General features: G+C 50.1%; 1 protein-coding gene across 2 annotated transcripts in view; it reads left to right on the top strand.

The window, feature by feature from the left end:
• The window catches only part of LOC147121012 (regulator of G protein signaling 7), a 611,953-nt gene that overhangs the window by 505,936 nt on the left and 78,324 nt on the right, over positions 1–27,693 (top strand). For both annotated transcript variants that reach the window (XM_085980288.1, XM_085980298.1), the window contains exons 7-9: positions 7,798–7,862; positions 21,949–22,025; positions 22,842–22,923. In XM_085980288.1, the coding sequence (XP_085836414.1) occupies positions 7,798–7,862; positions 21,949–22,025; positions 22,842–22,923 (224 nt within the window). The remainder of the gene's footprint in view (positions 1–7,797; positions 7,863–21,948; positions 22,026–22,841; positions 22,924–27,693) is intronic.

Here is a 27,693-nt window from a genome sequence, read left to right as displayed (position 1 = left end):
AGATCCCTGGAAGGAGCCTGAGGCGAAGAAGTTGAGGACGGCGGTGACTTTGACAGCCACTGGTAAGGAGTGTCCGCCAGGACCTCTGGGCAGCAGGTCTTGTTCCAGTAAGCTACAAATGTCTGCAACGACCTGGCGCAATAGCCTGAGCCTCCTTTGGCACTGCTGCTCAGTCATGTTGAGGACGCTCATCTTCTGCCTGTATACCCTGTGTTGGGGGTATCGCTTCCAGCGTGCTGCAGCCCTGTGGTGCCCCCGTCTCTCCTGTGGAGCATCAGGTCATTGAAGAGAAGGTTGCTGTTGTGGTTGCTGCTGGTGTTGGTGGTGGGGCTCATCTTGATCCAATTCTGGGAACCAAGGTGAGACAGTATAAGCAGCACCCATGCTGGTGTCGTAAATGGCAGGTCAAGTAGCGATCAGAGGGCCAATCCCTCAATGTTCTAATACTGACTAGCAATGTGGTGAGAGTGGCTTCCGAGGTTGCAGAAATGACCTGCAAACTCCAGAAATCTAAATCTGTGCACAAAATGGAGTCAGCAAGAGCCTTTCCCTTAGGCAACTAATGAGGTGTAAGATGTGTGTATTTATCAGGTATTCCCAGCTGTCATTTATTGCCCTCTCACAATGGCCACTCAGCACCTGCCTCCCCTTCACAAGCGAGGTTCCTGAGCTGCGTGCTTCCCCTGCTCATGCCGTTAAATCCAGAAGTTGCAGTTAAAAACCCAGTTAAGGGTCTGATTACCAGGATTTAATGAGTTGAATTAGGTCAGCCACCTCTGCGGATCGGGTCCGTGACACGCTGGGTAATGTGCCCGAGTTAAACACGCACGCGAGGAGGCGAGATGACGACGGCTTCCTGACATGCTTCCTAATCCTGCAACTTTTACAGCTGACCCACCTCCAAACCCGTGTGCACAGCAATGGGAAAATTCCGGCCGTTGTCTTTTCCCTTCTGTGGCATGTGGTACAGTGACAGTTTTTAAAAGGTAAATGTAGTGTCAATAGGAATTACAAGATGTTAGGGTATCTATCCAGTTAGACATTTCCTTCTGGCCCTCAGTCAGCCATTGACCTGCATCTAATCAACTATCTAGTACAGTACCTTATTCCTAGACACCAGAGTGTGACTGTCTGGTAAATTAGGTCAATCATGCTTCCAGTAACTCAAACCTCTTTTGGACCCTATTTGCCAGTTCCAAAGCAGTTTTGGAAGATACTGTTCCAAGAATTGAAACTACCATGAAGCTCCATGATGCTTTTTTTTAAACAAAGAAACAACTTGCATTTTATATAGCACTTTCATATCCACAGGACATCCCAGTGTGCTTCACAACCAATGGATTACTTTTGAAGTGGAATCACGATTATTTTTGTAGGCAAATGCAGCAGCCAATTTGCACACAGCAAGGTCCCACACGCAGCAAATGAATGAATGAGCAGATAATCTACGTTTGATATTTTTGGTCAAGGGAGGAATGGTGGCCAAGACACACAGAATTTCCTGCTTTTCTTTGATTAGTGCCATGGGATTTTTTACTGACACCAGAGTAGACATACAGGGCCTCAATAGCACCTCCAACTTTGCAGCAGTTTCTCAGTATTTTCAAGGCTCTGAAAATAAACAAGCAGGTGAACTTTGCTCCTGATATCACCAGAGTATTTGGGATCAGGGGAGCTTACCGCATGAAAATAAAATATTAACAATGGGTGTCCTTATGACTATGGATACATCTTGGGCACCAGTCAGAGAGGGGGCTGGGGAAGGTGGCGCTGATCAGCCGCTAGTACCCCAGCCTGCACTGGCGACAAAGAATTTTTAGAAATATGCACAATTAGCCCCCTTTATAAGATTGCTATCTGTAATTGAGCCATGATTTTCATTGGGGGTCCAGACCAGGATTCTCAGGTGGGCCCCACTTCTGCTGCTGAAAGGTTCATCCTCGCGTCTAGGTACTGGATGTTAGAGGTGCTCGTGACAAGGACATTCCCAGCTATAAGATCTTTAAATGATGATCTCAGAGTTCTTGGACAAGACACCAAAATAGGTAGCAACCAGTAGTACTTGGGCAATAGATCAAGAATTTATTAAGCTTACAGCGTAATATACTTAACAACAGGCGATAGTTTAACGAGTAGCTCACAGCCCTTGGTCTCTGGAGCCTCTCGGACACGTTGTCTTCAGTCTGTTCCTTTGTTCTCGCAGTAGGTCTATGTGAAGTTGTTCTTTGAGTATCGAGGTTTTAACCATTTTCTTATCAAAAGCTAGTTTGGCCATTGTCCATTTATGGTCTTTAACGAAATCACCTTTAATTGGTTCTAATGGTCAAAATATCATTGTCACTCAGACTAAGGGTAACATCTTGGCCCCGCCTTTTCCAGTACTTTTCCTACGACTTCATCATGTTCATCGTTATCTCGTTTATACGTTCTTCACCTCATTGGAATTTACTTTGGCCTAGAAATTCAGTAGCGTTCGCCAGCCGTTAACGCCTTAAGAGGGGTAGATTTCCAGCGCTAGGCACTTAGCGCCCGGGCGCAGTCCGATCTGCGCCTACGCCCAACTTCAGTTGACATTTAGCGCCGGCGCAAAGTGTTTGCGCCCGCTCAGCTGCGCGCGCAGCTTATGACGTCATTTCGTCGTGCAACGCTGTTTGTGCGCCCCAAACCGGAAATTCACTGGCGCCCGCCCAATGTGGGCGTGGCGCTGTTAAGAACTGTGAACTGGAACGCAGCAGAGGCCCTGCAGGCCTCGGGGAGCGCTAATTAAAGGGCACTTAGACTGAACTATAAAGGCCAGCCATTTTGCTGCAATGACTTTAGTGCTTTGGATTTCTGGACAGAGACCAAGGAACAGACCTTACTGATTTGGGACAACATAGGAGAGGTATTTTTGGCTTCTGGCCAGAGCTTGGAAATTAGACTCATTGTGATTTCACTGTTTGCAAGTTTATTATGGGGGCTGCATGGGGTTCCAACCCTCAGTTCCAGCATTATGTGCGAAGGGCTCGCAGACGCTGTGTGAGAGGGCCAGCCATGCCTAGATGCAGAGGGGCCATCAGGCGTCGGCAACGTAGGCCTTACCCACTCAGGGAATACCGGCAGCAGGTGTCCTATCTCACCATGACTGCCGCGCATTGTGTTAAGAGGCTGCGCTTCAGAAGGGAGGTGGTTGCAGAGATCTGCCAGCTGCTTCACAGAGATCTGCGTCCACAGCTGATGTGCAGGACGTCTCTGTCGGTGGAAGTGAAGGTCACGGTGGCTCTGAACTTTTATGCAAGCGGCTCCTTCCAAGCCGCTGCTGGGGACATAGCGAACATCTCCCAGTTCGCCATGCATCGCTGCATCCGGCAGGTCACCGATGCCCTTTTCGCAAGGAGACACCAATTCATCTCCTTCCCCATGACCCTAGAGAGGCAGGAGCAGCGTGCAGTCGGATTTGCCAGGATCGCCGACTTCCCCATGGTGCAGGGCGCCATTGACTGCACGCATGTGGCTATGCGGGTACCTATCGACAATGCCGAGGATTACCGCAACCGGAAGGGCTACCATTCCCTCAATGTACAGCTGGTGTGTGACCACAGGCAGCGCATCCTAGCTGTCAATGCCCGCTTTCCAGGAAGCAGCCACGATGCATTTATCCTGCGCCAGACTACTGTGGCTGACATATTCGAGGCACAGCCTCCACCAAGGGGATGGCTTATTGGGGACAAGGGCTACCCTTTGTGTACATGGCTCATGACCCCGCTCCGCGCGCCCAGGACCCCTGCGGAGGAGGCATACAACGAAAGCCATCAAGCCACAAGGAACATCATAGAGCAAACGATTGGCATCCTCAAGCAACGGTTCCGCTGCCTGGATCGTTCCGGCGGATCTCTACAGTATTCGCCGGATAGAGTCTCCCAGTTCGTCGTCGTTTGCTGCATGCTGCACAACCTGGCTATCCGCAGGACTCAGGCACTGCCACCTCGCGTTGGACCACCACCTCAGGAGGACGAGCAGGAGGACCATGAGGAGGAGGAGGAGGAGGAGGAGTACCAGCCCAGGAGGGAGCCACAAGGTCCAAGGGCCGTCCGCCGGCGGCTTATTGAACGACACTTCTAGGCCCCCTGTCAGGGAATGGCTTGTGGCAATGAACGCACCTGAATGCAGCCGCTCCGCAAGCCCTCAGCCGGTTAACGCAACAACCACTTGAAACATGACACCTGGACAAGCTGAATAAATAAAAAGCTTTATTTAACAGACTCAGGGCCCTTCCCACATGAAACAGAAAAACAGACAAGACCCCCAAAAAACAGTCAAAAACATATCTCACTCCCACAACCTGGGGAGGAATAACAAAAATTGTCCTTCCAATTGGCCTTCATCCTCGGCCTTACCAAAATAAGCCCCCCCCTCCAGAACACAAACACCCCCATATAAAAAAACATTTGCCTTCATCTTCGGCCTTACCAAAATAAGCCCCCCCCTCCAGAACACAAACACCCCCATATAAAAAAAACAGTTGGCAAGACACTCTACTTGGTGTGCCGAGAGGGCGAGTCCTTGTGCAGGCTTCTCCGGCCCCTGCCCGACCTGTTGCTCCGCCTCAACCTGGGCCCTGTGGGTGTTGCAAGGCTGGGGGAAGGCTCCTGAGGGGCACAATGCGTGACGGCAGATGCCCTTGGGGGTCGGCCTAGACGAGGTCCGGCCCTGGAGGGGCGGGCTGCTGACTGCTGCAGCTGTGGCTGGCCAGCATCAGTCTCTCCAGCAGCTCGTCGCACCTTGGCTGGGGGAGTAGCAGTGGCAGCTGCAGCAATGGGGGCAAGCTGGCTGATGCCAGGCGCTCGCTGGTCGCCAGAGACACTGGCACTCGGCCGGCCTGGCACTGCAGCAAGCGCTGCAATCTGGTGAAGGCCAGACCGCTGTGCTGCAGCAGGGCGGCGGGTGCCCTGGCGATGCTTCCGTGACACAGCGAGTGTGGCAGAAGTGAGTGCGCGAACTGCCCTGGTCTGTGCCCGCATCAGATCAGTCAGTGTCTGGACGGCACCACTCATGAACTTGCAACTCGCGTCCTGTGCTGCCGCGAGTTGGTCGACACCCCTGGCCTGTGCTGCCGTGAGTTGCTCGACACCCCTGGCCTGTGAGTCCCCGAAATTGGCCACACTATGAGCCAGGGACTCAATGGCCTGAGGCAACTGTCCCACAACCCCCATGAACTCGTTGTGGCGCTGCTCCGAGGCCGCGGACATTTCATCAAGGAGGCGCACCTCCTGGGCGAGGACCGTCTCCGGACTGGAGGGCGGACTCTCCCTCTGGGGAGAAGGCCGCCGAGCTGCCCGACCCTTCCCGCATGCCTGGACGCCACTGGGCCCAGCAACTGCCCTCCCCTGCAACACTTCCCCCCTCTGGGGAGAAGGCCGCCGTGCTGCCCGACCCTTCCCGCGTGCCTGGACGCCACTGGGCCCAGCAACTGCCCTCCCCTGCAACACTTCCCCCCTCTGGGGAGAAGGCAGCCGTGCTGCCCGACCATTCCCGCGTGCCTGGACGCCACTGGGCCCAGGAGCTACACCCCCCTGCAACACTTCCCCCTGGCTCTCCTCCAGGCAAGACGTGTCCCCTCCATTGCCATCCCCTGGCGCGGATGAGGGTTCCCCCGATGTGTCGTCCTCCTCTTCCGAGGGACTGGCACTCTCAGCTTCAGGGACCTCCTCCTCACCAGCTGAAAGCAGGAAGGCACAAGAGTAGCTTTAGAGTGAGGACAGGGCGTCAGCGAGGGAGGCATGAGTGGTGCCATTATGCGCATTGGTGGGACAGTGGCAAAGGATGTAGATCTGAAGCGCAAGGGGAACCAGAGAGGTCCAAACGGTCATGTCCTTACCATTGGGTCCCAGCACAGGGTCGGCATCTCCAATAGCAACGGGGCCAGTCACCCGGCCACGCACGAGTCGAGCCACGCTCTCCTCCAGCTGACTGAGCTGCTGGAACTGGGGACGGCCTCCCCCGGTGACAGTCTGGCTCTTCAAATTCCGCGCCAGCTTGGCCTGCAAGAGAAAGGACGGCCTCTAAGTACAGTGTGGTGCCCTGTTGTTGTGTGCACTGCCTCCCATGGTCGAATAGCTTGGCCAGTGTGTTAAGTGCAGAGAGTGCTATTGATGATCATGCCAGTGCCATAGCTGCGGGAGGAGGGCTGGCCATTCGGCCTTTGAGGTCCCTTTGCCCATAATGTGAGGTGCACATGCAAGGATGAGGAGGACACTGGAAAGGGTACTCACCCTGACCAACCGACTGAGGTCGTTGTACTTCTTGCGGCATTGGTCAGCAGTCCTGGGGACATCGCTGTTGGCTGACACCCTCAGGGCGATTTCCCTCCAGGCTCTCCTGTACTGCCTCCTGGGAGCCTTCTTGCCACTGTCCGGGCACAAGATCTCTCTGTTCTTTTCCAGCCCCCTAAGCAGCACCCTCAAAGCATGCTCTGAGAAGCGCTGCGCTCGTTCACGGGCCTTCTGCATGGTTTCAGGCGCTATTTGGGTCCACCAGCAGTGTCCAGGCCTAGCTGCAGGGCTCCACTATCCAGGGCGTGGCTGCAGACAAAGTCGACCCTTCCCCCTTTAAGAGCTGGCCGGCGTCAGGGTGTCTGCTGTCAATCAAAACATGACCGCACCTGCGCTGCGCCCGGCCTCGGCGTTATCAGTCCGCACCGCCGGCTTAGCGCCTAAAGATAGGAGTGCAACGCCAGTTTCAGCGCTCGCCCAAACTCCTTGGCCAAAGCTACTGAATTTCGGCGAAGTGGCCTCCACTTTCCGGCGGGCGCTAACTTTAGCGCCCGCCCGACTTTACCGCCCCAAAAGTGGCTATACTGAATTTCTAGGCCTTTATCTCTCTTATTTCTAGCTTCCCTGGTACAAGCAGTGTTAAGCGAACTCTTAAGCTTAGCATTATAATACGTTATTTAACAATTTAACCTTCACTCGCAGCCTGTGGCTGCTTGTTATCAGAGCTTAGTCAAAACTGCATTTTGAACAAGCCTTAATATTTTCATAGGGAATTATGGGTAAGATTAGTTGGTCAATGGCTGCACTTAAATTTATACATATATTTATATGGTTCTCATCGACTAAGGACCTCTAAATACCAGTCTTTCATACACAGCATAGGACTTCCCTGCCACCATCCACCAAAGTGCTACCAACTGAGCAAAGCTGACACTACAATACAGCTTCGTTGGGAATTTCCTTGGTGGTCCTCGCTGATTGGCCACCGTAACTTCGGCAGAAAATCAGCAGAAACCCCATTCACCCACCTATCCAAGATTTCTGCAGATCGTCCGCCAAAGTTGCAGCAGCGAATGGGGCGACACCCTGAGGAGATTTGTGATGCTTATGTCTCTAGTAAAGTCTCTTTGTTAATTAGGTTAATTTAAATTGACTGTAGTGCAACAAGGCAAGTCAATCATTGTGCATCCTAGTTTAAAATGCAGACTTTTACATGTCCATTATTATGTTCAGTCTGTTTCATTTTTATTGCTTAGAATCACACAGTTCAGTAGGATGCTATTCGACCCATCGCACCTGTGCTGGCTCTTTGAAAGAGATATCCAATTAGTCCCACTCACCTGCTCTTTCCTCACAGCCCTGCAAATCTTTCCTTTCCAAGTATATATCCAGTTCCCTTTGAAAGTTACGATTGAATTTGCTTCCACCACCCTTTCAGGCTGTGCATTCCAGATCGTAACAACTTGCTGTGTAAAAAAAAAATCAATACCCCATTGGTTCTTTTTCTTCTACAAGGCTGCAATAATTAATTTGCTTCTATTCACAGCGGTTTACCTCTGCAAGCGAACAATGCAAAATAAAGCACGGCTCGAGTTAGCAGACTACGAAGCTGTGAGTATCCTCTTGATTCATTTATCTTGAAGGACAGCTTTTACCGACTGTTTAGATAAGCATTGAGTGACTCACCAAACATATGAGTATCATCATCATTAGGTACTTAAAAATATCTCACACGCTTCAGCTTTTAGAAAATGCCTCTCAAGCTTTAAAATAGTTTTGAGTTTGAATTTTAAATTGCAATGAACTGATTAATGCTCAAATTATGAAGCGCATGTTAAATGAGTCATGGACTAATTATTTTAGGACTGTTTCTCATGCAGGATCCCATAATGCGATTGAATGAGACAACTACAAACAAAGCCTTGAAATTGTTACAAATGCTGCTCAGACATAGCACATGTCAAAACAATGGCAAACCGCTTTCAGCAGAGAACAAGACTCCATTTGAAACATTAACAATTAAAATTACAACCATTTTTAAAAAATTGGGACTCTGCTTTGAATGCAAAAAGCTCAATCCTAGCACCAAAAGCTGAGAAATTGTGGCAACCATTCGTTTAAATATTTTTGCATGTATTTTGGGACCTTAATGAGTTTATGTCATGGGATATCCACCAAAACGTTAGCACACAAATCGCGAGTAGAAGGAAGCAGGCACAAAACGCACCTGATACCTGATTTTCTAATCTCACTGCGCCTGTCCTGCATCTGCACAACCATATTGACTGAGGGGAAAATCTGCCGCACAGCCTTAACTTTAATGCAGTTGATGCCGGCTGCATCCACTGGCAGGATGACAAAGATTTATCAGTGTAGCAGGCCTATTGAACATGCACTTCTGACGCCTGGGATTGTGTCCATAGAACCATAGAAGTTAACAGCACCAGAGGAGGCCTTTTGGCTCATTGTGCACGAGCTGGATCCTTGCTAGAGCAGTGCGAAACACATGCCACAGCCATGCTCTTTCCCCATAGCTCTGTATCTTCCTCTGCTTCAAATACTTATCCAATTTTCCCCTAAAAATGTAACGTTATCTGCCTCAATCACTCCCTGGGACAGAGAATTCCATGCTGCAACAACCCTCTGTGTGAAGAAGTTTCATTAACCTCTCGCCTCATTCTCTTAGTGGCAATTTTAAATTGATGACCTCTCGTCACTCACTTTCCAAGCAGAAGAATATCCCTATTAAATCTCCTATTAGCCTTCTCTGTTCCACTGGAAATAGTCCTCGGGGGAGAAATTCGGTGGAGCCTCTTTTGGGGCGCTAACTTTGTAGCGCCCTGAAAAAGTTAGCACCCCTGTGCTGTAAATTCAATGATAGCACCCCAAGCAGGAGGCGGGGCTCTACTGGAAGCGCTCCACATCCTTCCTGGGGCGCTACAACTGAATACCGCGGTACTACGTGCAACAGCACCATGCGCGTCGGCACGTAGCGCCACGGAATTGCAGGCCTCCCTCCCCTGAATAAAGAGGAGGGGCCCAGCGCTGAGCACACCGGGGCCCTACTGGACCACTGGGGAGCGGGGTGCCGGGAAAGCAGCTTGCTACTCGAGGAGTGCCGGGCTGAGCGATCGCAGCCGGCACCCCAAAGAAAAAAGGGGAAGGGGGCAGGTGCTGGCAGTCAGCCTAAAAAAAAATGGACGCCCGACACCTGAACTTTAACCTGCGCCGCCGCAGCTGCTAAACTGCCACCCTGACCCTGTCGGACATATCGTTTGGCAATAGGTCAGGGGGCGCTACCGAAGTTTGCGGCCAGGGCGCGAGCGGGGCGCTGCGCACAGCGATGACATCATCGCCGGCAGCACAGCGCCGCAGGGTGCTATCTGCTACCGCCGCCGCTAACCTCCCGCTGAATTTTGCAGGAGGCGTTTGTGCCGCTGTGCCCTGGCGCTAGGGGCATTGCGCCACGTTAGCACCTCCCTGGGGTGCTAACGGGAGGCGCAAAGCAACCTAACTTTACCCCCTAGTATCTCAAGTCTTCCCTTATAATTATAGCTTCCCATTTCCATCCTAGTGAATCTACACTGTATTTAACATCTTTTCTATAATGGGGTGCCCAAAAACACTCTTTTCTGTGGCCTAACCAATGTTTTCTACAATAATTTTGTGCTCCATGCTCCTATTTATAAAACCCAAAATGTTATTGGTGTTTTTTTGATGGCTTTTGTCACCACTGGGAATTATTGGCTATTTGACCAAGCAGGGATTTTCGGTTTAAGTTATAATGGCCTAGAAATTCAGTTGGTTGCGCCAGCCATTAGCGCCTTAGGAGGAGTAGATGTCGGGCGCTAGGGCGCAGCGCGATCTGCGCCTCGCCCCAACTTCACTAGAGATTTAGTGGCGGCGCAAAGTCTTTGCGCGCGCTCAGCTGCGCGCGCAGATCATGACGTCATTTCCTCGTGCAACGCCCTTTGTGCGCCCCCAACCGGAACTTCAGTGGCGACGCCCCATTGTGCGCCTGGCGCCCCTAGCGACTGTTAGAGTGGAACGGTGCGCAGCCGATGCGGGGCGCGGGGGGCGCAAATTAAAGGGCACTCCTCCTGCACTATAAAAGGCTGCCATTTCGCAGCACTCCTTCTTGAGAAACGGATCTTTGGAGAGAGACCAAGGTAGATAGCTTTCTGCTTTGGCCCAACACTCGGACAGGTACTTCTGGCTTCAGGCCACAGCTTTCCACTAGTCTTTGCCTTCATTGACATCTCATTGTTTGCCAGCATATTATGGGGGCTGCAATGGGTGTCAACGCTGGCTTTCTCAATTACATCCAAAGGGCTCACAGACGCCGTGAGAGAGTGGCAGCCCTGGCCAGACGGAGAGGGGGCAACAGGCGTCGGGAAAGGAGGCCTTACCCACCCAGGGTATACCGCCAGCAGTTCTCCTATCTCAACATGTCTGACGAGAAGTGTGTTCGGAGGCTGCGATTCAGAAGGGACGTGGTCACAGAGATCTGCCAGCTGCTTGGCGGTGCTCTGCAGCCACAGTTGAGGAGCAGGACGTCTCTGTCGGTGGAAGTGAAGGTGACGGTGGCTTTCAACTTCTATGCCACCGGCTCCTTCCAATCCGCTACTGGGGACATTGCCAACATCTCCCAGTTCGCCGTGCATTGCTGCATCCGCCAGGTGACCAATGCCCTTTTCAAAAGGAGACGTCAGTTTATCTCCTTCTCCATGGCCCTTGCCAAGCAGCAACAGCGTGCAATGGGCTTTGCAGCATTCGCGGGCTTCCCCATGGTGCAGGGCGCCATTGACTGCACGCATGTGGCTTTGCAGGCACCTCTGGAGAATGCCGAGGATTACCGCAACCGGAAGGGCTACCATTCGCTGAACGTCCAGCTGGTGTGTGACCACAGGCAGCTCATCCTAACTGTCAATGCCCGCTTTCCAGGCAGCAGCCACGATGCCTTCATCCTGCGACAGACTTCTGTGGCAGACATGTTCCAGGCACAGCCTCACCCACGAGGATGGCTTATCGGGGACAAAGGCTATCCTTTGTGTACCTGGCTGATGACCCCGCTCCGTGCGCCCAGCACCCCTGCTGAAGAGGGATACAACGAGAGCCATCAAGCGACCAGGAACATCATCGAACAAACAATCGGCGTCCTGAAGCAACGGTTCCGCTGTCTGGATCGTTCCGCTGGAGCCCTACAGTATTCGCCGGAGCGAGTCTCCCATTTCGTGGTCGTTTGCTGCATGCTGCACAACCTGGCTATCCGCAGGACTCAGGCACTGCCACCAGAGATTGGAGGACCACCTCAGGAGGAGGAGGAGGAGGAGGACCAGCACAGGAGGGAGGCACAAAGTGCAAGTGCCACCCGTCGCCGGCTTATTGAACGTCGGTTCTAGGCCCCCTCTCAGGGAATGGCTTGTGCCAATGTCAGCAGATGAATGTAGCTGCTCCACAAGCCCTCAGCCGAGCAGGGCAACCAGGACTTAACAAAAAAACCATGCACACTGCAATTTAACAACAATAATTTATTGCAAACCTCTGCCCTTCCCACATTACATCCTCATGTGGAGAAGCCCCCTCCAAAAACACAAAACTACCAGTCTCGGCCTTACAAAAAGAAAGAAAGTCACCAGTCTCGGCCTTACAAAAAGAAAGAAAGACACCAGTCTCGGCCTTACACAAACACAACTGCACCAGTCTCGGCCTTACAACAAGCACAAGGCATTTGTGCATACCTCTACTTTTTGCCCTGCGAGGGCGATGCCTTGCGCATCCTTGCCTGGCCCCTGCCCGCCCTGCAGCTCCTCCTCAATGGGAGCCCAGTGGCTGCAGCAAGGCTGGGGGAAGGCTGCTGAGGGGCAGATGGCGAGACGGCAGATGCCCTTGGGGGTCGGCCTGCACCAGCTCTGGCCTTGGAGTGGCCGGCTGCTGACTGCTCCAACTCTGGCTGGGCAGCAGCAGTGTGTCCAGCAGCTCCTGGCAGCTGCAGTGGCGGAGTGGCAGTGTCGGCTGCAGGAATGGTGGCAACCTGGCAGATCGCAGGTGCTCGCTGGTTGCCTGACACATTGGCACTCGCACGGGCCAGCACTGCAGCATGCGCAGCAAACAGCTGAAGAACAGACTGCTGGGCTGCTGCTGCGCGGCGAGTGCCCTGGCGATGCCTGGCTGATCCAGCGAGGGTGGCAGCAGTTAGTGCCCGTGTGGCCCTGGTCTGTGTCCGCATGACACCAGCCAGTGAATGGACGGCACGACTGAGCACTTGGCTAGAAGCCGACTGTGCTGCCGCGAAGTCCTGCAGACTCCTGGCCTGTGCTGCACTGAATTGTTCCAGACTCCTGGCCTGTGCTGCACTGAATTGTTGCAGACTCCTGGCCTGTGCTGCTCTGAATTGCTGCACACTCCTTGACAGAGACACTATGGAGTCAGGCATCCTTGCCACTGCAGCCATGAGCTCAGTGTGCCTGCGCTCAGCCTGGACGGCCATTTCCTCTAGGAGGCGCACCTCCTCTGCGCTCACCGTCGCAGGACTGGAGGCCGCACTCACCCTCTGGGGAGAAGTCCGCCGAGCTTCCCCACCCCTCCTGCGTTGCTGCAGGCTGCTGGGCCCCGGAGCTTCACTCTCCTCCGACCCTTCCCCCCGGCTCCCCTCCAGGTAAGACGTGTCCCCTACATCGCCATGGGCTGGCGCGGCTGAGGGTGGCACTGATGGGCCGGCTTCCTCTTCCTCCTCCTCGTATTCCGAAGCGCTGACAGTGGCAGCTTGAGGGCCCACCTCCTCACCTGGCGATTCACCATCTGAAAGCAGGAAGGCACAAGAGTAGCTTTAGAGTGAGGACAGGGCGGCAGCGAGGGAGGCATGAGTGGTGCCATTCACCGCATTGGTCGGACAGTGGCAAAGGATGCTGATCTCATGCGCAAGTGGAACGAGAGAGGTCCAAAAGGTGATGCCCTTACCATTGGTGCCCAGAACAGGGTCGGCATCTCCACTGGTGACGGGGCCAATCAGCCGGCCTGCCATAATGCGCTCCACACGCTGGTCGAGGTCGGAGAGCTCGTTGAGGTCAGGATGGCCTCCCCCGGTCTCAGTTCGGTTGCGCCGGTTGTGCGCCACCTTGGCCTGCAAGAGAAAGGACGGCCTCTAAGTACAGTGTGAAGCCCTGATCTTGTCTGCACTGCCTCCCATGGTCGAATAGCTTGTACAGTGTGTAAAGTGCTGAATGTGCAAGTGATTTTCATGACAGTCCCATAGCTGCTGGATGAGGGCTGGCCATTAGGGCTTTCAGGTCCCTTTGCCCATAAAGTGAGGTGCACATGCAGGGGTGAGGAGGACACTGGATAGGGTACTCACCCTGACAACCCGAGTGAGGTTGTTGAACTTCTTCCGGCATTGCACAGGAGTCCTGGCAACCACGCTGTTGGAAGACACCCTGTTTGAGACCTCCCTCCAGGCTTTCCGGTAGGCGTTGGGCAGCGGCCTCTTGCCACCTTCTGGGAACAGAACATGGCGCCTGCGCTCCACTCCGCCAACCAGCAGCCTCAGGTCACCGTCGCTGAAGCGCTGCGCTCTCTCCCTGGCCTTCTCCATAGCCCTGGGCGTTGTGCAGGTGAAGCTGAAGTGGTCAGGCCTAGGTTGAGGGCTGCAGTGTGCAGGGCGTGGCAGGCAAACAAATCCACCCTCCCCCTTTAAGAGCCGACCGGCGCCAGAGTGTCTGCCGTCAATCAGCAACTCGCCGCACTGGCGCTGCGCCCGGCCTCGGGGGTATCGCTCAGCACCGCCGGCTTAGCGCCTAAAGATAGTCGTGCATCGCCTGTTTTAGCGCAGCAGCAACCTCTTGGGGCGATGCGACTGAATATCGGCGAAGGGGGCGTGACTTTGCGCCGGGCGCACACTTTAGCGGCCGCCCGACTTTAGCGCCCCAAAAGTGGCTATACTGAATTTCTAGGCCAATATGTTCCTAATATGAATTCAGGTTCAGGATTTTTTAAGGCTTACTGCTCAAAGATCCAGCATCCTTTTTTGCACCTTTGACAGTAAGAGGTGACTAGCGCTTTTGAATTAAAGAAGCCATTAGTATGTCAATGCTCTCACCCGGAAATTAATATGCCAACCATTGAAACTATTATCCATAACAATCTGAGACAATAGGCAATTCATTATTGTGTTTCAGACACTTTGGGGGGAAATTTCACCTGAAAAAATGGGTGGGTTGGAGGTGGGGGGTTGGGGAGAATGAAAGTTGTAAAAATCTAAAAGCTGACCCCAACCCGCCCACTTTCACCTTTTACTCAGACGGATGGGGTGGGGGGGTGCAGCCAATCCGCTGCCAGGAGGCGGGTTGGCATTTTAACCTGCTGTGCAGGTTTAACTGCAGGCAGCCAGGGATCCTGGGGCTTGGGATTCCCGGTAGCTGCAGTGTGGCAAGCACAGCCTCGAGGAGCAATCCTTGTGGGCCAGGAGGAGCAGGAGTGCTTCCTCCCAACCCCCCAAGCTCACCCACCAGCAGCCTGCCCCTCACCCCCCCAATGTGGTGTATGTGCCTTTAAGAGCAATTATGGTGTATGTGCCTTTAAGAGCCCCAGGTGTGCGTAATGACCGGTAATTGCCACTTGGGCTATATAAGCCTGTGTATCGTGTATATCCTTTAGAACCCCCCCCCCAGACTTGCTTAGTAAATACCTATGAACCAACTCCTGTCTTCAGTGTCTTTATCTACACACGGACACTACAGTGGCGACGAAGTGGAAACGGACTTACCTGCAATTCGGCAGCACCTCAAGGACATCGATTCCTCCAGCGTCCAGAAGACTCAAGGAAGTAAGAGAAACTGTGGTTTCACCAGTTGGCCAAGCTGGTGACAGGTACTGCGCTAATCCTTCCTGGGCGTCAGGCTGGAGCTCCAGCGGCGGGCTCTACAGCTGAGACAGGCAGCGAAATCGGAGGCAAGCAATAACGGACTGGGAGGGTGCACTCGAGAGACGGCCGGCGCGGCAAGCAGGTCAGCGTTTAGACCTCCGTCGGGAACGAGTCTCCAACAGTGAATAAACGGAAACCACAGTAAAACAGCGTTGTTATCGGTAGCAGCGGCGGGAAAGCGCGGGAAGCGCCATATCGTTGCTACAGAGAGAGAGAAAAAAAGAAAAAGAAAAAAAAAAGCGCGGGAAGTGCCATATCTTTTCTGAAATGCCTAAATCTGGTAATATTGAGGCTTTTGATGGCGAAATAGAAGATTGGACCACATACGTGGAAAGAGTAGAGGTTTATTGCACTGAAAATGGAATAACAGATGAAAAAAAAGCTTCAGTACTTCTGAACTTAATGGGCGCGAAGACATACGGGCTGTTACGAAATTTAATCACTCCAGCCAAACCAAAGGACAAGACTTTTAAAGAAATTGTTGATACCCTGCAGGAGCATTTAAACCCAACACCGCTGCTGATAGCGGAACGATTCAAGTTCTTCAAGAGAAATCAACACAAGGATGAAAGTAACGCTGATTACCTAACCGAATTAAGAAAGCTATCAAAGTACTGCCAATTCGGAGCAGGACTATCGGATTATCTTCGAGACAAATTTGTTTGCGGTCTCTTAAGTGAAGGAACACAAAAAAGACTGCTTTCTGAAAAAGATTTAACATTGGACAAAGCTTTCAGTATGGCTGTATCATACGAAGCAGCAGCAAAAGGAGCTGCAGAGATACAACAAGAGACACAGGACTTCGGCACCCATAAAATGACACAGGAGTTCGGAAGATGTTATCGCTGCAGCAGATCCACCCATAACCAGAGGGACTGCTGGTTCAAGGGCAAAGCATGCAGGCAATGTGGTAAGATTGGACACATTGCACGGGTATGCCAATCTGGACAAAATAAATCCACTGACAGAAAACAAAAAATCAATAAAGAAAAGTACAGGAAGGTACAAATGATGACGGACAATAGCTCCGAAGCCCAGAAGAGCGATAGCGACTCCGGAAACAAGAGACTAAGCTGTCTCAAATTACATAATGTACTTGCCAAAGAGGATTGCCAAACCATTTGGTTTACCCTCACAATAGCAGGGTCCCCAGTTAAAATGGAGCTAGATACAGGATCAGCTCTAACCGTAATAAATCGACGCGATTACGAGAGGCTATTTTTGCATATACCTCTAAAAGACACATCCATTATCTTAAAAACATATACGGGGCAGAAAGTCTACCCCAAAGGAAAAATAAGGGTGCCTGTGGTATACAACGGCAAAGAAATACAAAAGTTGTATTTATACATTCTACAAGATGGTGGTCCACCGTTGTTGGGACGTGAATGGATAAGGAAGATACGTTTAGACTGGCACTCCATTCAGGCACTGACGGTGACCAGTAAGGAAAAAAACAATGATGACATCATACCTGAATGATTAAAAGACATCTTGGCCAACGCCAAAGAAGTGTTTCAAGAGAAACTAGGAACCTTGAAAGGCATCACCGCCTCAATAAAAGTGGAAGATACAGCAATTCCAAAATTTTTTAAGGCAAGACCGGTGCCATACGCAATACGTCCGGCAGTCGAGGCAGAGCTGAAGAATTTGGAAAAGGCAGGCGTATTATCCAAAATAGATTGGAGCGAATGGGCAACACCCATCGTTCCAGTCATGAAAAAAACATTGAAAAATAACTCTGAGGAACAGAACAAAATTCGCATCTGTGGGGACTTTAAGGTGACTGTAAACCCGGTCCTTCACACGGTACAGTATCCTCTTCCGAGGATAGAAGATATTTTCGCCTCACTATCCGGAGGGAAACGTTTCACAAAAATTGACTTGGCACAGGCATATCTACAGATGGAGGTTGAGGAGACCTCTAAAAAGTATCTCACAATAAACACACACAAAGGCCTGTACCAGTACAATCGACTGGTTTTTGGAATAGCATCAGCTCCAGCTATCTGGCAAAGAGCTATGGAGCAAGTCCTGCAAGGGATTCCGGGGACTCAATGCTACCTAGACGACATCCTTATAACAGGAGAAAATGACAACGAGCACCTTGCCAATTTGGAGCAGGTGCTCAGTAGGCTGAAAGAACGAGGCCTACGAGCAAATCGCCCCAAGTGCGAATTTTTCCAAAATCAGATATATTGTGGCCACATAATTAATAAGGAAGGGTTGCATAAGTCACCTGAGAAAATTGAAGCAGTTATAAAAAGCCCCAGCACCTGAAAATGTTTCACAATTAAGGTCATTCCTGGGATTAATAAATTACTATCATAAATTTTTACCGAACTTATCAACTATTCTACACCCTCTTAATGATCTTCTACAGACAGGAGTGATTTGGAAATGGAACGAAGACTGTAAACGTGCCTTCCATAAATGTAAAGACTTAATCACATCCGAGAAAATTTTGGCTCATTACAACCCATCACTACCAATCAGACTGGCGTGCGATGCATCCCCTTACGGCATAGGAGCGGTATTGTCCCATAGATTCCCTGATGGCTCGGAACGGCCGATAACTTTTGCGTCACGCTCATTGAACTCAGCTGAGCGTAACTATGCCCAGATAGACAGGGAAGCACTCAGCCTGGTATGGGGAGTGAAGAAATTCAACCATTACCTACACGGACAAAAATTTACCTTGCTGACTGACCATCAACCCCTCATCTCCATATTCAACCCTAAAAAAGGTGTCCCCATTATGACGGCACAAAGACTACAGAGGTGGTCCCTTTTTCTAGGGGCACACCAATACAACATTGAATACAAAGGGTCAAAACAGCATGGGAATGCTGATGGTTTATCATGCCTACCGTTGCCAACGATAGAAGAGGCACCTACAGTAGACCCAGTAGAGATATTCCACTCTACCATAGTGGAATGTCTACCGGTGACAAATTCTGCCATTGAAAGGGAGACAAGGAATGACCCTACTCTCTCACGGGTCTACGATTTAACAGTGAAGGGATGGCCAGCACATGGCGAACCACTGTTGCCAGCATTCTCGCAAAGAAGAGAACAGCTGTCAGTGTGCCGAGGAACCTTGATGTGTGGATCCAGAGTGGTGATTCCACCCAAACTCCAGGATAAAGTGCTAAAGTAGCTTCACGAGGGGCATCTGGGTGGAGTGAAAATGAAGAACCTAGCTAGGGCGTTTGTATGGTGGCCAGGTATCGATGGAGACATCGAAGACATGACCAAGAGCTGCCTAGGATGCCAGAAGGTCCAAAATGCTCCGCCACAGGCCCCTCTACATCCATGGGAGTGGCCCTCATCTCCCTGGCAAAGGGTGCACATCGACTTTGCTGGTCCATTTATGGACTCAATGTTCTTAATCGCAGTTGATGCACACTCCAAGTGGCCGGAGGTAATAAAGATGTCCTCCACCACCACGGAAAAAACCATCACAGTATTAAGGACCATATTTGCCAGGAATGGGCTGCCGGAGCAGATATGTTCTGATAATGGACCGCAATTTGTGTCCGAAGAATTCAGAAAGTTCTTAAAGAACAATGGGGTAAAGCACTACACGTCCGCCCCATACCATCCCGCCACCAATGGATTGGCTGAAAGGTTTGTCCAGACCTTCAAGAAGGCCATCAAGGCCATGGGTAATGAAGACATAAAACTTCAGCGCAAGGTGGATAACTTCTTATTTGCATATAGGAATGCAACGCATATGGTTACTAACCAAACTCCCGCCATGATGTTCTACAATAGAAACCTAAGATGCCGGCTGGATTTGGTCAAGCCCAACATCCGAAGGGATGTGGAGAACCGGCAGTTTCAGGGCATGAATGAAAGGCCAACTAGGGCCTTCCAGATAGGCCAACCGGTTTTGGCCCGGGACTACCGTACCGAGAAATGGCAGCCTGGAACTATCTGCACACGATTAGGACCACTGATGTATACCGTGGACATCGGAGACAGCATAATAAGGCGCCATGCTGACCAAATCATCAAGTCATCCGAAAAGGGACAACCTACACCACCACTCTATACATCTAACGATGAAGTAGAGATACCCATATCTACCTCCGATCCAGTGATACTGGAGCCCGATGAACCCGACACTGGCCTTCAAGCCGAATCAGCCTTGCCAGAAGAACCTACTACACCACCAGAAACTACTACACCCCCGAGGCGTTATCCGGACCGAGTCAGGAAGCCTCCTGAGAGACTAACTTATAATTAATTAATACAGCAATGTATATTATTTTGCATATAACATGTAATTAATAATTACTTAAAATATGATGTACTAGTTAGCTAGAAGGGGAGGAATTGTGGTGTATGTGCCTTTAAGAGCCCCAGGTGTGCGTAATGACCGGTAATTGCCACTTGGGCTATATAAGCCTGTGTATCGTGTATATCCTTTAGAAACCCCCCCCCCAGACTTGCTTAGTAAATACCTATGAACCAACTCCTGTCTTCAGTGTCTTTATCTGCACACGGACACTACACCCAACCCCTGGGCTTGGAACATCCCCACCCCCCCGGACCCAGCACCAACCTGTTGCTGCGGCGTCCTGGTCACCCAGCGTTCCCCATCCCACTGGAAGCCAGCCTGTCAATCAGGTTGGTTTCCGGGCGGGAAACCTACCCATTACCTCACATGCACGTGGTGGAGTTTTAACTCCACAGCGTGCCGGGAAACCCGGCCATTCTGTAGGCATTCAGACATGACGGGGGGGGGGGAATTGATGATGAGCTTGGAGAGGGCACGAGCGAAGTTATGAGTGAAACTAGAGAAAGATCAATGATAGGGCGAAGGGAGCCTGGGAGGAGGTTTGGCTTGGGAGGAAGGGGAAAGAGGGGATATGAAAGAGGCAGCTGAATGTATGGTCCGAATCTTAGTGATAGAAAGTCCGTGAGCTCCTAGCACGCTGTTGGAGGTGAGGGTTTAGGGAGAGGAGTTTAAGGGGTAATGAAAGAAAGAAACCAGGACCTATCTTTGCTCTCCAGGCTGATCCTGGAGTAGTGGGTGATTTGGGGAGAGGAGACTGAAGCCTGATGGCCCTTGATGTGAACCAGCCAGATCTGGTGACGGATGGCTAAACTAGTTGTGTGCCAGATATGCTCAAATCTGTGCCTCTTGAACTTCAGGGAGCAACGATGGGAGCCATAACAGGGGAAACGACCAAGATGGGAGCGAGTTACAATTTACTGGTCAAACGGGCATCGAAGGTGAAGGTGCGGGTGTAGTTCAGCAGATCGCCAGCTGCAAAGGTATTGTGGCAAATGAAAGGCCAAAGGCTAAGCAATTGAGAATTTGAAAGTGTAATTGTAAGTGACTTGCGGGAGATTTGTTTGCAGTGGCAGATGTAGAAGGAAGTGGGGTTGGTGGGGGGATGTGGATGGTTAGGGGTACAAGGAAGTGGTCATTGTCTGTGATCGAGACCATGGAAGTAGAGAGGCCACGTGTCATAGCAAGGTTGAGGGGTGGCCGTGAATATGGGTAGGAGACTTTACATGGAGGGAGAGGTTTAGGGAGGACAGAGTTAGTCTTAATTCTATGTCAGAGGTGAATAACCTTAATATTGCTGGGATTTGTGGTAAATTAATGTTCACTGTAATGCTTATAGAAACTAACGGAAATGTTGCTTTAACCTTGGATGACTTGTAACTAGAAACTTTAACACTCACTCCCCAACTTGATATTACCAGGAGGCGTTGTGTTGCTTGGTGATAACATTCAGACTATAGGAGCAGAGACGAACTGTCATTATTGTGACTTTATCAGCAGTGTGGCTGGTATACCGGTGGTTTGTTCTGAGATTGTTACATAACTTCATGTAAAAAAAAATATGGTCACTCTGCAAATATCAATCTAACACCAGACGACTTGCCATTGCCTTCATTACCAAGATCTGAAGTATGTCAGTAAAAACAACTGGTACAACACAGTGATGAATAGGTATGTTCCCTTGGCTGCAGTACAGTGACAGATAGCTAAGAGGTTTACTAACAGCAGTAACTTGCCATGAATACAAATACTTTTTAGGCTGCATATAGTGGCACCACAAGTCCCGGCTAGAATGCAGATCATGCCTGGAGACTGCACTGCTGTAAGTGACTGGGATTGATTTTAAGCACATAATTTGTACATAACTAACTCATTACATTTTCCTGGAGAAGTTATCTTGCTTTTATCAGTAGACATTGCTGTAGTTTCGGTCATGAGTTCCATTTGCTATAGTTTGTAGAGACTCTGTTTAAATAGACTCTGTTTGCTGTAAGCCATGACATTAGTCCCGCCCACCTCCAACTCATTGGCTGACACAGTCGTCGTCGTACGTGTCTTCACACTGTTCCCTTTGGGGAACTGTATGAAGTGGTGGAAGGATTTCTGGCCGCGATTAACGCTCCTTCCGTGACCGTAACCATCTTCGTACCAGCCATTAGGGTGGTTAGTCCTATGGCGGGAGTGTTTTACGGGCTCCCACAACCCATACGAGGGGGGGGGCACCCACACCCATGGACGCAAGTATCCCGCTGAATGTCAACCCAGAATTTAGAGCCGGAGCTCCGACTCCACTTGCCGGGACTGTCTGGAGCGGGGTTCGAAACCTTACACCTTCTGGCCCAGCGGCGGGGATGCTACCGCTACGCCAAAGGCCCACTCCGGCTGACACAGTGATGTCAATACTCCGATATTATTATGGTGTTGGATGTCGGCTCTGCTGACCATACTTTTAATATAGGCTGTTCAATTTCTAGGAGAGCTTGGCCCGGCTACAGAGAGCATTTGCTCGAAAATGGGAATTTATCTTTATGCAAGCAGAAGCACAAGCAAAGTGAGTATGAGAGAACTTATTTTATTTTTGACATGGCCGTTTATGACCCTGGTCAGTTCTCGCCAGCATTTATACATTTGTCTGGCCCCACCTCCATCAACCCCCTTGGCTGCAAATTTAGTGGTGTAGTGGTGTGCAACCTTAGCATTCCGTCTGATGCTAATCTAAGATGGGATTTCAGCCCCACAACTGGCCCATCACCAATACTGCCTTCTTCCAACTCTGGAACATTACCTGCCATGCTGAAACCCTCATCCACATCTTCATCACCTCAAAGTTAGATCTCTCTTTGTCTCTCCTCGCTAGACTCCTCATCCCCACTCTTCACACACACCAGCTAGTCCAGAACTCTCTATCACGTATGCCCAGGCAAATTTCTGCACACCCATCGCCCTTGTGCTCCCTAAGCTGTGCCCCAGCAAATTGATTTCAAGATCCTCATACTCATTTTCGAATCCAAGCATATGTATGGACCCTTAGCCACTGAATCTGGATTAATGTTTGTTCCCCGATCCTACCATCAGAGGTTAATCTTTTGAGTTAGTACACCCCTGCCCTGTGGAATTCTCTTCCCAAACCACTCTGCCTTACTACTTGTATTCAAAAGCCTCCTAAAAATTGATTTACTTACCTGTGTATTTGATCTCCCCCCACAAAAAAATCTATTAATTTCTACTTAATGTCCATTCTTACCATTTTTAAAGAGCTCTGAGAGTGCTCTTTTACTTGAGAAGTGCTACTTTTAAGTGCAAATTGTTGTTGATCTTTCAACTGGCAAAGATAAATAGATCCAATTATCACATTGTTAATTTTCAGAGTTGATAAGAAAAGGGACAAAATTGAACGAAAAATTCTTGATAGTCAGGAAAGAGCATTCTGGGATGTACACAGACCTGTGGTAAGTAACTTCTGGATATAAAAATTAGTCATTTGATAATTCATGTAAGGATTTTCATAGTTTTGGTCTGGGGGGAGTGGGCGGTGGGTGGGGATATTGGAAAAAGCTCACTCTCTCGAACAACCATTTCCAAAAATGTTACTTTTCAGCAGAAACATTTGCACTGATGTAATGTGTATTATTGCAGTGTAGACTGCCATAGATGGATTACACTGTAATTTTTAAATAAACATGAATATCTGCATCAGTGGGCACAATGACTACCGATGTTGTTTCATTGTGCATTTGTGTTTACAAACCTGTTAAACTGCCTAGCGGATCTCTTTACCAAGACAAGGTTGTCCCTCTGATTTAAAGCAAGTTTCATCATGTAAAATGGAAATGAAGATTTGTAGTCAAGTTTTGAGAACCTACTGAAAATGGAGCAGTACAATAAAGTAATTAAGGGCCATCAAAAGGATTGGGTTGTAAAAACTGTTACGATAAATTGCTTCCTGCCAAACACAATAAACCACAGCATAAATTATCAAGGTGACCGTGAGACCACTTCTGACTGTACACCATAAGGGACATTTTCTGGTCACCATTGTTAGTGGTGCTTTAGCAGAAGAGGTGCAGGGGGAGGGTGATGGGACAGAGACCCACATCGCTGGATCTCTGCCCGTTCTGCTACACGTCAACCTCTGGCACGACCTTAAGGTGGGCATTGGAGTTCTTGTCCAAAACAAATAAAAGTTTCATTTTAATATTATTGTATTGCAATATTAGGTTTATTAGCACACACACAATTTCTCTGTGGAATGCGCTGTGCTTTGAGCTTGCCCTCTATAATGGGCCTTGGAAGCAAGCTACCTCTGCGTTGACAAGAAATCAATATTTAAAGTGGAAGCCACTGTTTTAAAGAAGAATAAGTGTAAGTGCAATTTGTCTTTAGCTTTGAGCTAAGTGTCATTTTTAATGGTTAGTTTGCCAGTTTATCCTTAGTGATTTTTGCCCCACAATGTTGGCTGCCAGAACTGAGGTGCTGCAATTACAATTTTGAAAATTGAGATTCCAATGGGGATTCCTGTCCTTTTGCATTATTTGGTGAATGAGGAAGAGGTGAAAAACGATTGTATTGTAGGTGACTGCCCTCATCTGCCCTTACTTGTCCTGTAACTGGAAAAGTAGTGCTAAAATGTTGGAAGTTTCAAGATCATATACAGTGACACCTAAATGTGTATCCTGCATTGCAGTGTGTATATATGTGAATAAATGAACATCATGCAGCTAGGTTGAGTTTGAGGGAGAAGACTCACCTTGATGACATTTCCCACATCCCGAGAACAAATTAAAAGAGAGAATGATTTACTCTGTGAAGCCCTTTGCAGATGTCAGTGTGCCAAGGAGTACATTATAAGTTACAGCTGAATGTGTGCCCTGCTGGAATATGAACATAGCAAGCAGTGAAAGGTGTGTAAGGACTTTGCAGTGATCAGCACTAAATGTGGAGCAGGTTGATGGCCAACAATCTGTGACAGGCAAGCCCAGTTGACCCTGCAAAGTCCTCCTCACTAACATCTGGGGACTTGTGCCAAAATTTGGGAGCGCTGTCCCACAGACTTGTCAAGCAACAGCCTGACATAGTCATACTCACAGAATCATACCTTTCAGCCAACGTCCCAGACTCCTCCATCACAATCCCTGGGTATGTCCTGTCCCACCAGCAGGACAGACCCACCCGAGGTGGCGGCACAGTGGTATACAGTAGGGAGGGAGTGGCCCTGGGAGTTGTCAATGTTGACTCTGGACCCTACGAAGTCTCATGGCCTCAGGTCAAGCATGGGCAAGGAAACCTCCTGCTGATTACAACCTACCGCCCTCCTTCAGCTGATGAATCAGTGCTTGTCCATCCATGTTGAACACCACTTGGAACAAGGACTGAGGGTAGCAAAGGCACAGAATGTACTCTGGGTGGGGGACTTCAATGTCCATCACCAAGAGTGGCTCGGTAGCACCACTACTGACCGAGCTGGCCGAGTCCTGAAGGACATAGCTGCCAGACTGGGCCTGCAGCAGGTGGTGAGAGAACCAACACAAGGGAAAAACCTACTTGACCTCGTCCTCACCAATCTACCTGTTGCAGATGCATCTGTCCATGACAGTATTAGTAGCAGTGCCACCGCACAGTCGTGGTGGAGATGAAGTCCTGTCTTCACACTGAGGACACCCTCCATCGTGTTGTGTGGCACTACCATCGTGCTAAATGGGATAGACTCAGAACAGATCTAGCAGCTCAAAACTGGGCATCCATGAGGCACTGTGGGCCATCAGCAGCAGCAGAATTGTATTCCACCACAATCTGTAACCTCATGGCCCGGCATATCTCTCACTCTACCATTACCACCAAGCCAGGGGACCAACCCTGGTTCAGTGAGGAGTGTAGAAGAGCATGCCAGGAGCAGCACCAGGCATACCTAAAAATGAGGGGCCAACCTGGGGAAGCTGCAACACAGGACTACATGTATGTTAAACAGCGGAAGCAGCATGCTATAGGCAGAGCTAAGCGATTCCACAACCAACGGATCAGATCAAAGCTCTGCAGTCCTGCCACATCCAGTCATGAATGGTGATGGACAATTAAACAACTAATGGGAGGAGGAGGCTCCATGAACATCCCCATCCTCAGTGAGTGCAAAAGACAAGCCTGAAGCGTTTGCAGCCATCTTCAGCCAGAAGTGCTGAGTGAATAATCCATCCCAGCCTCCTCCTGAGGTCGCCACCATCACAGAAGCCTGTCTCCAAACCAATTCAATTCACTCCACGTGATATCAAGAAACGGCTGAGCACACTAGATACAGCAAAGGCTATGGGCCCTGACAACATCCAGGCTGTAATGCTGAAGACTTGTGCTCCAGATCTAGTTGTGCCTCTAGCAAATCTGTTCCAGTATAGCTACAACACTGGCACCTACCTAACAATGTGAAAATTGCCCAGGTATCTCCTGTCCACAAAAAGCAGGTCAAATCCAATCCAGCCAATTACTGCCCCATCAGTCTACTCTCAATCATCAGCAAAGTGATGAAAGGTGTCATCGACGTGCTATCAAGCGGCACTTACTCACCAATAACCTGCTCACTGATGCTCAGTTTGGGTTCTGCCATGGCCACTCGACTCCAGACCTCATTACAGCCTTGGTCCAAACATGGACAAAAGAGCTGAATATCAGAGAGTGATTGCCCTTAACATCACGGCAGCATTTGAGCGAGTGTGGCATCAAGGAACCCTGGTAAATTTGAAGTCAATGGGAATCAGGGGGAAAACTCTCCCCTGGCTTGAGTCATATCTAGCACAAAGGAAGATAGTTGTAGTTGTTGGAGGCCAATCATCTCAGCCCCAGGACATCGCTGCAGGAGTTCCTCAGGGCATTGTCCTAGGCCCAACCATCTTCAGCTGCTTCATCAATGACCTTCCCTCCATCATAAGGTCAGAAGCAGGGATGTTCACTGCTGACTGCACAGTGTTCATTTCCATTTGCAATTCCTCAGATAATGAAACAGTCCGTGCCTGCATACAGCAAGACCTGGACGACATTCAGGCTTGGGCTGATAAGTGGAAAGTAACATTCGTGCCACACAAGTGCCAGGCAATGACTATCTCCAATAAGAGAGAGTCTAACCACAGCCACTTGACATTCAACGGCATTACCATTGCTGAATCCCCCACCATCAACATCCTGGGGGGTCACCATTGACCAGAAACTTGACTGGACCAGCCACGCAAATACTGTGACTACAGGAGCAGGTCAGAAGCTGGGTATTCTGTGGCGAGTGTCTCAGCTCCTGACTCCCCAAAGCCTTTCCACCATCTACAAGGCACAAGTCAGGAGTGTGATGGAATACTCTCCACTTGCCTGGGTGAGTGCAGCTCCAGCAACACTCAAGAAACTCAACACCAAACGAGGACAAAGCAGCTCGCTGGATTGGCACCCCATCCACCACCCTAAACATTCACTCCCTCCACCACCGGCGCACCGTGGCTGCAGTGTGTACCATCTACAAGATGCACTGCAGCAACTCGCCAAGGCTTCTTCAACAGCACCTCCCAAACCCGCGACCTCTACCACCTAGAAGGACAAGGGCAGCAGGCGCATGGGAACACCACCATCACCTGCAAGTTCCCCTCCAAGTCACACACCATCCTAACTTGGAAATATATCGCCGTTCCTTCATTGTCGCTGGGTTAAAATCCTGAAACTCCCTCCCTAACAGAACTGTGGGAGTATGTTCAACACATGGACTGCAGCGGTTCAAGAAGGTGGCTCACCACCACCTTCTCAAGGGCAATTAGGGATGGGAAATAAATGCTGGCCTTGCCAGCAACGCCCAGATCCCATGAACGAATTAAAAAAAAGGCATGCCTACTCTGCCACCAAACTAGTATATGGTACTGTTAAGTAGCCTTAACTTGGCAGCTTCCTTAAGGTCTGCAACTCCTTCTGCTACATTTCCCTGGAAACTGTACAAAGTATTGACCCTGGCCACCGCTTGTTGCCATAGAAACATAGAAGATAGGAGCAGGAGTAGGCCTGCTCCACCATTCAATGCGATCATGGCTGATCATCCAAATTCAGTACCCGGTCCCTGCTTTCTCCCCATACCCCTTGATCCCTTTAGCCTTAAGAAATATATCCAACTCCTTCTTGAATATATTTAATGAATTGGCCTCAACTGCCTTCTGTGGTAGAGAATTCCACAGGTTCACCACTCTCTGGGTGAAGAAATTCCTCCT

This window comes from Somniosus microcephalus, chromosome 3 (assembly GCF_052327205.1).
Source record: "Somniosus microcephalus isolate GS21.2 chromosome 3, FLI_Smic_1.0, whole genome shotgun sequence".
In the NCBI taxonomy this organism is placed as follows: domain Eukaryota; kingdom Metazoa; phylum Chordata; class Chondrichthyes; order Squaliformes; family Somniosidae; genus Somniosus; species Somniosus microcephalus.
Note: the sequence above shows the minus strand (reverse complement) of the source record. Positions and strands in the feature narration are given on the sequence as shown.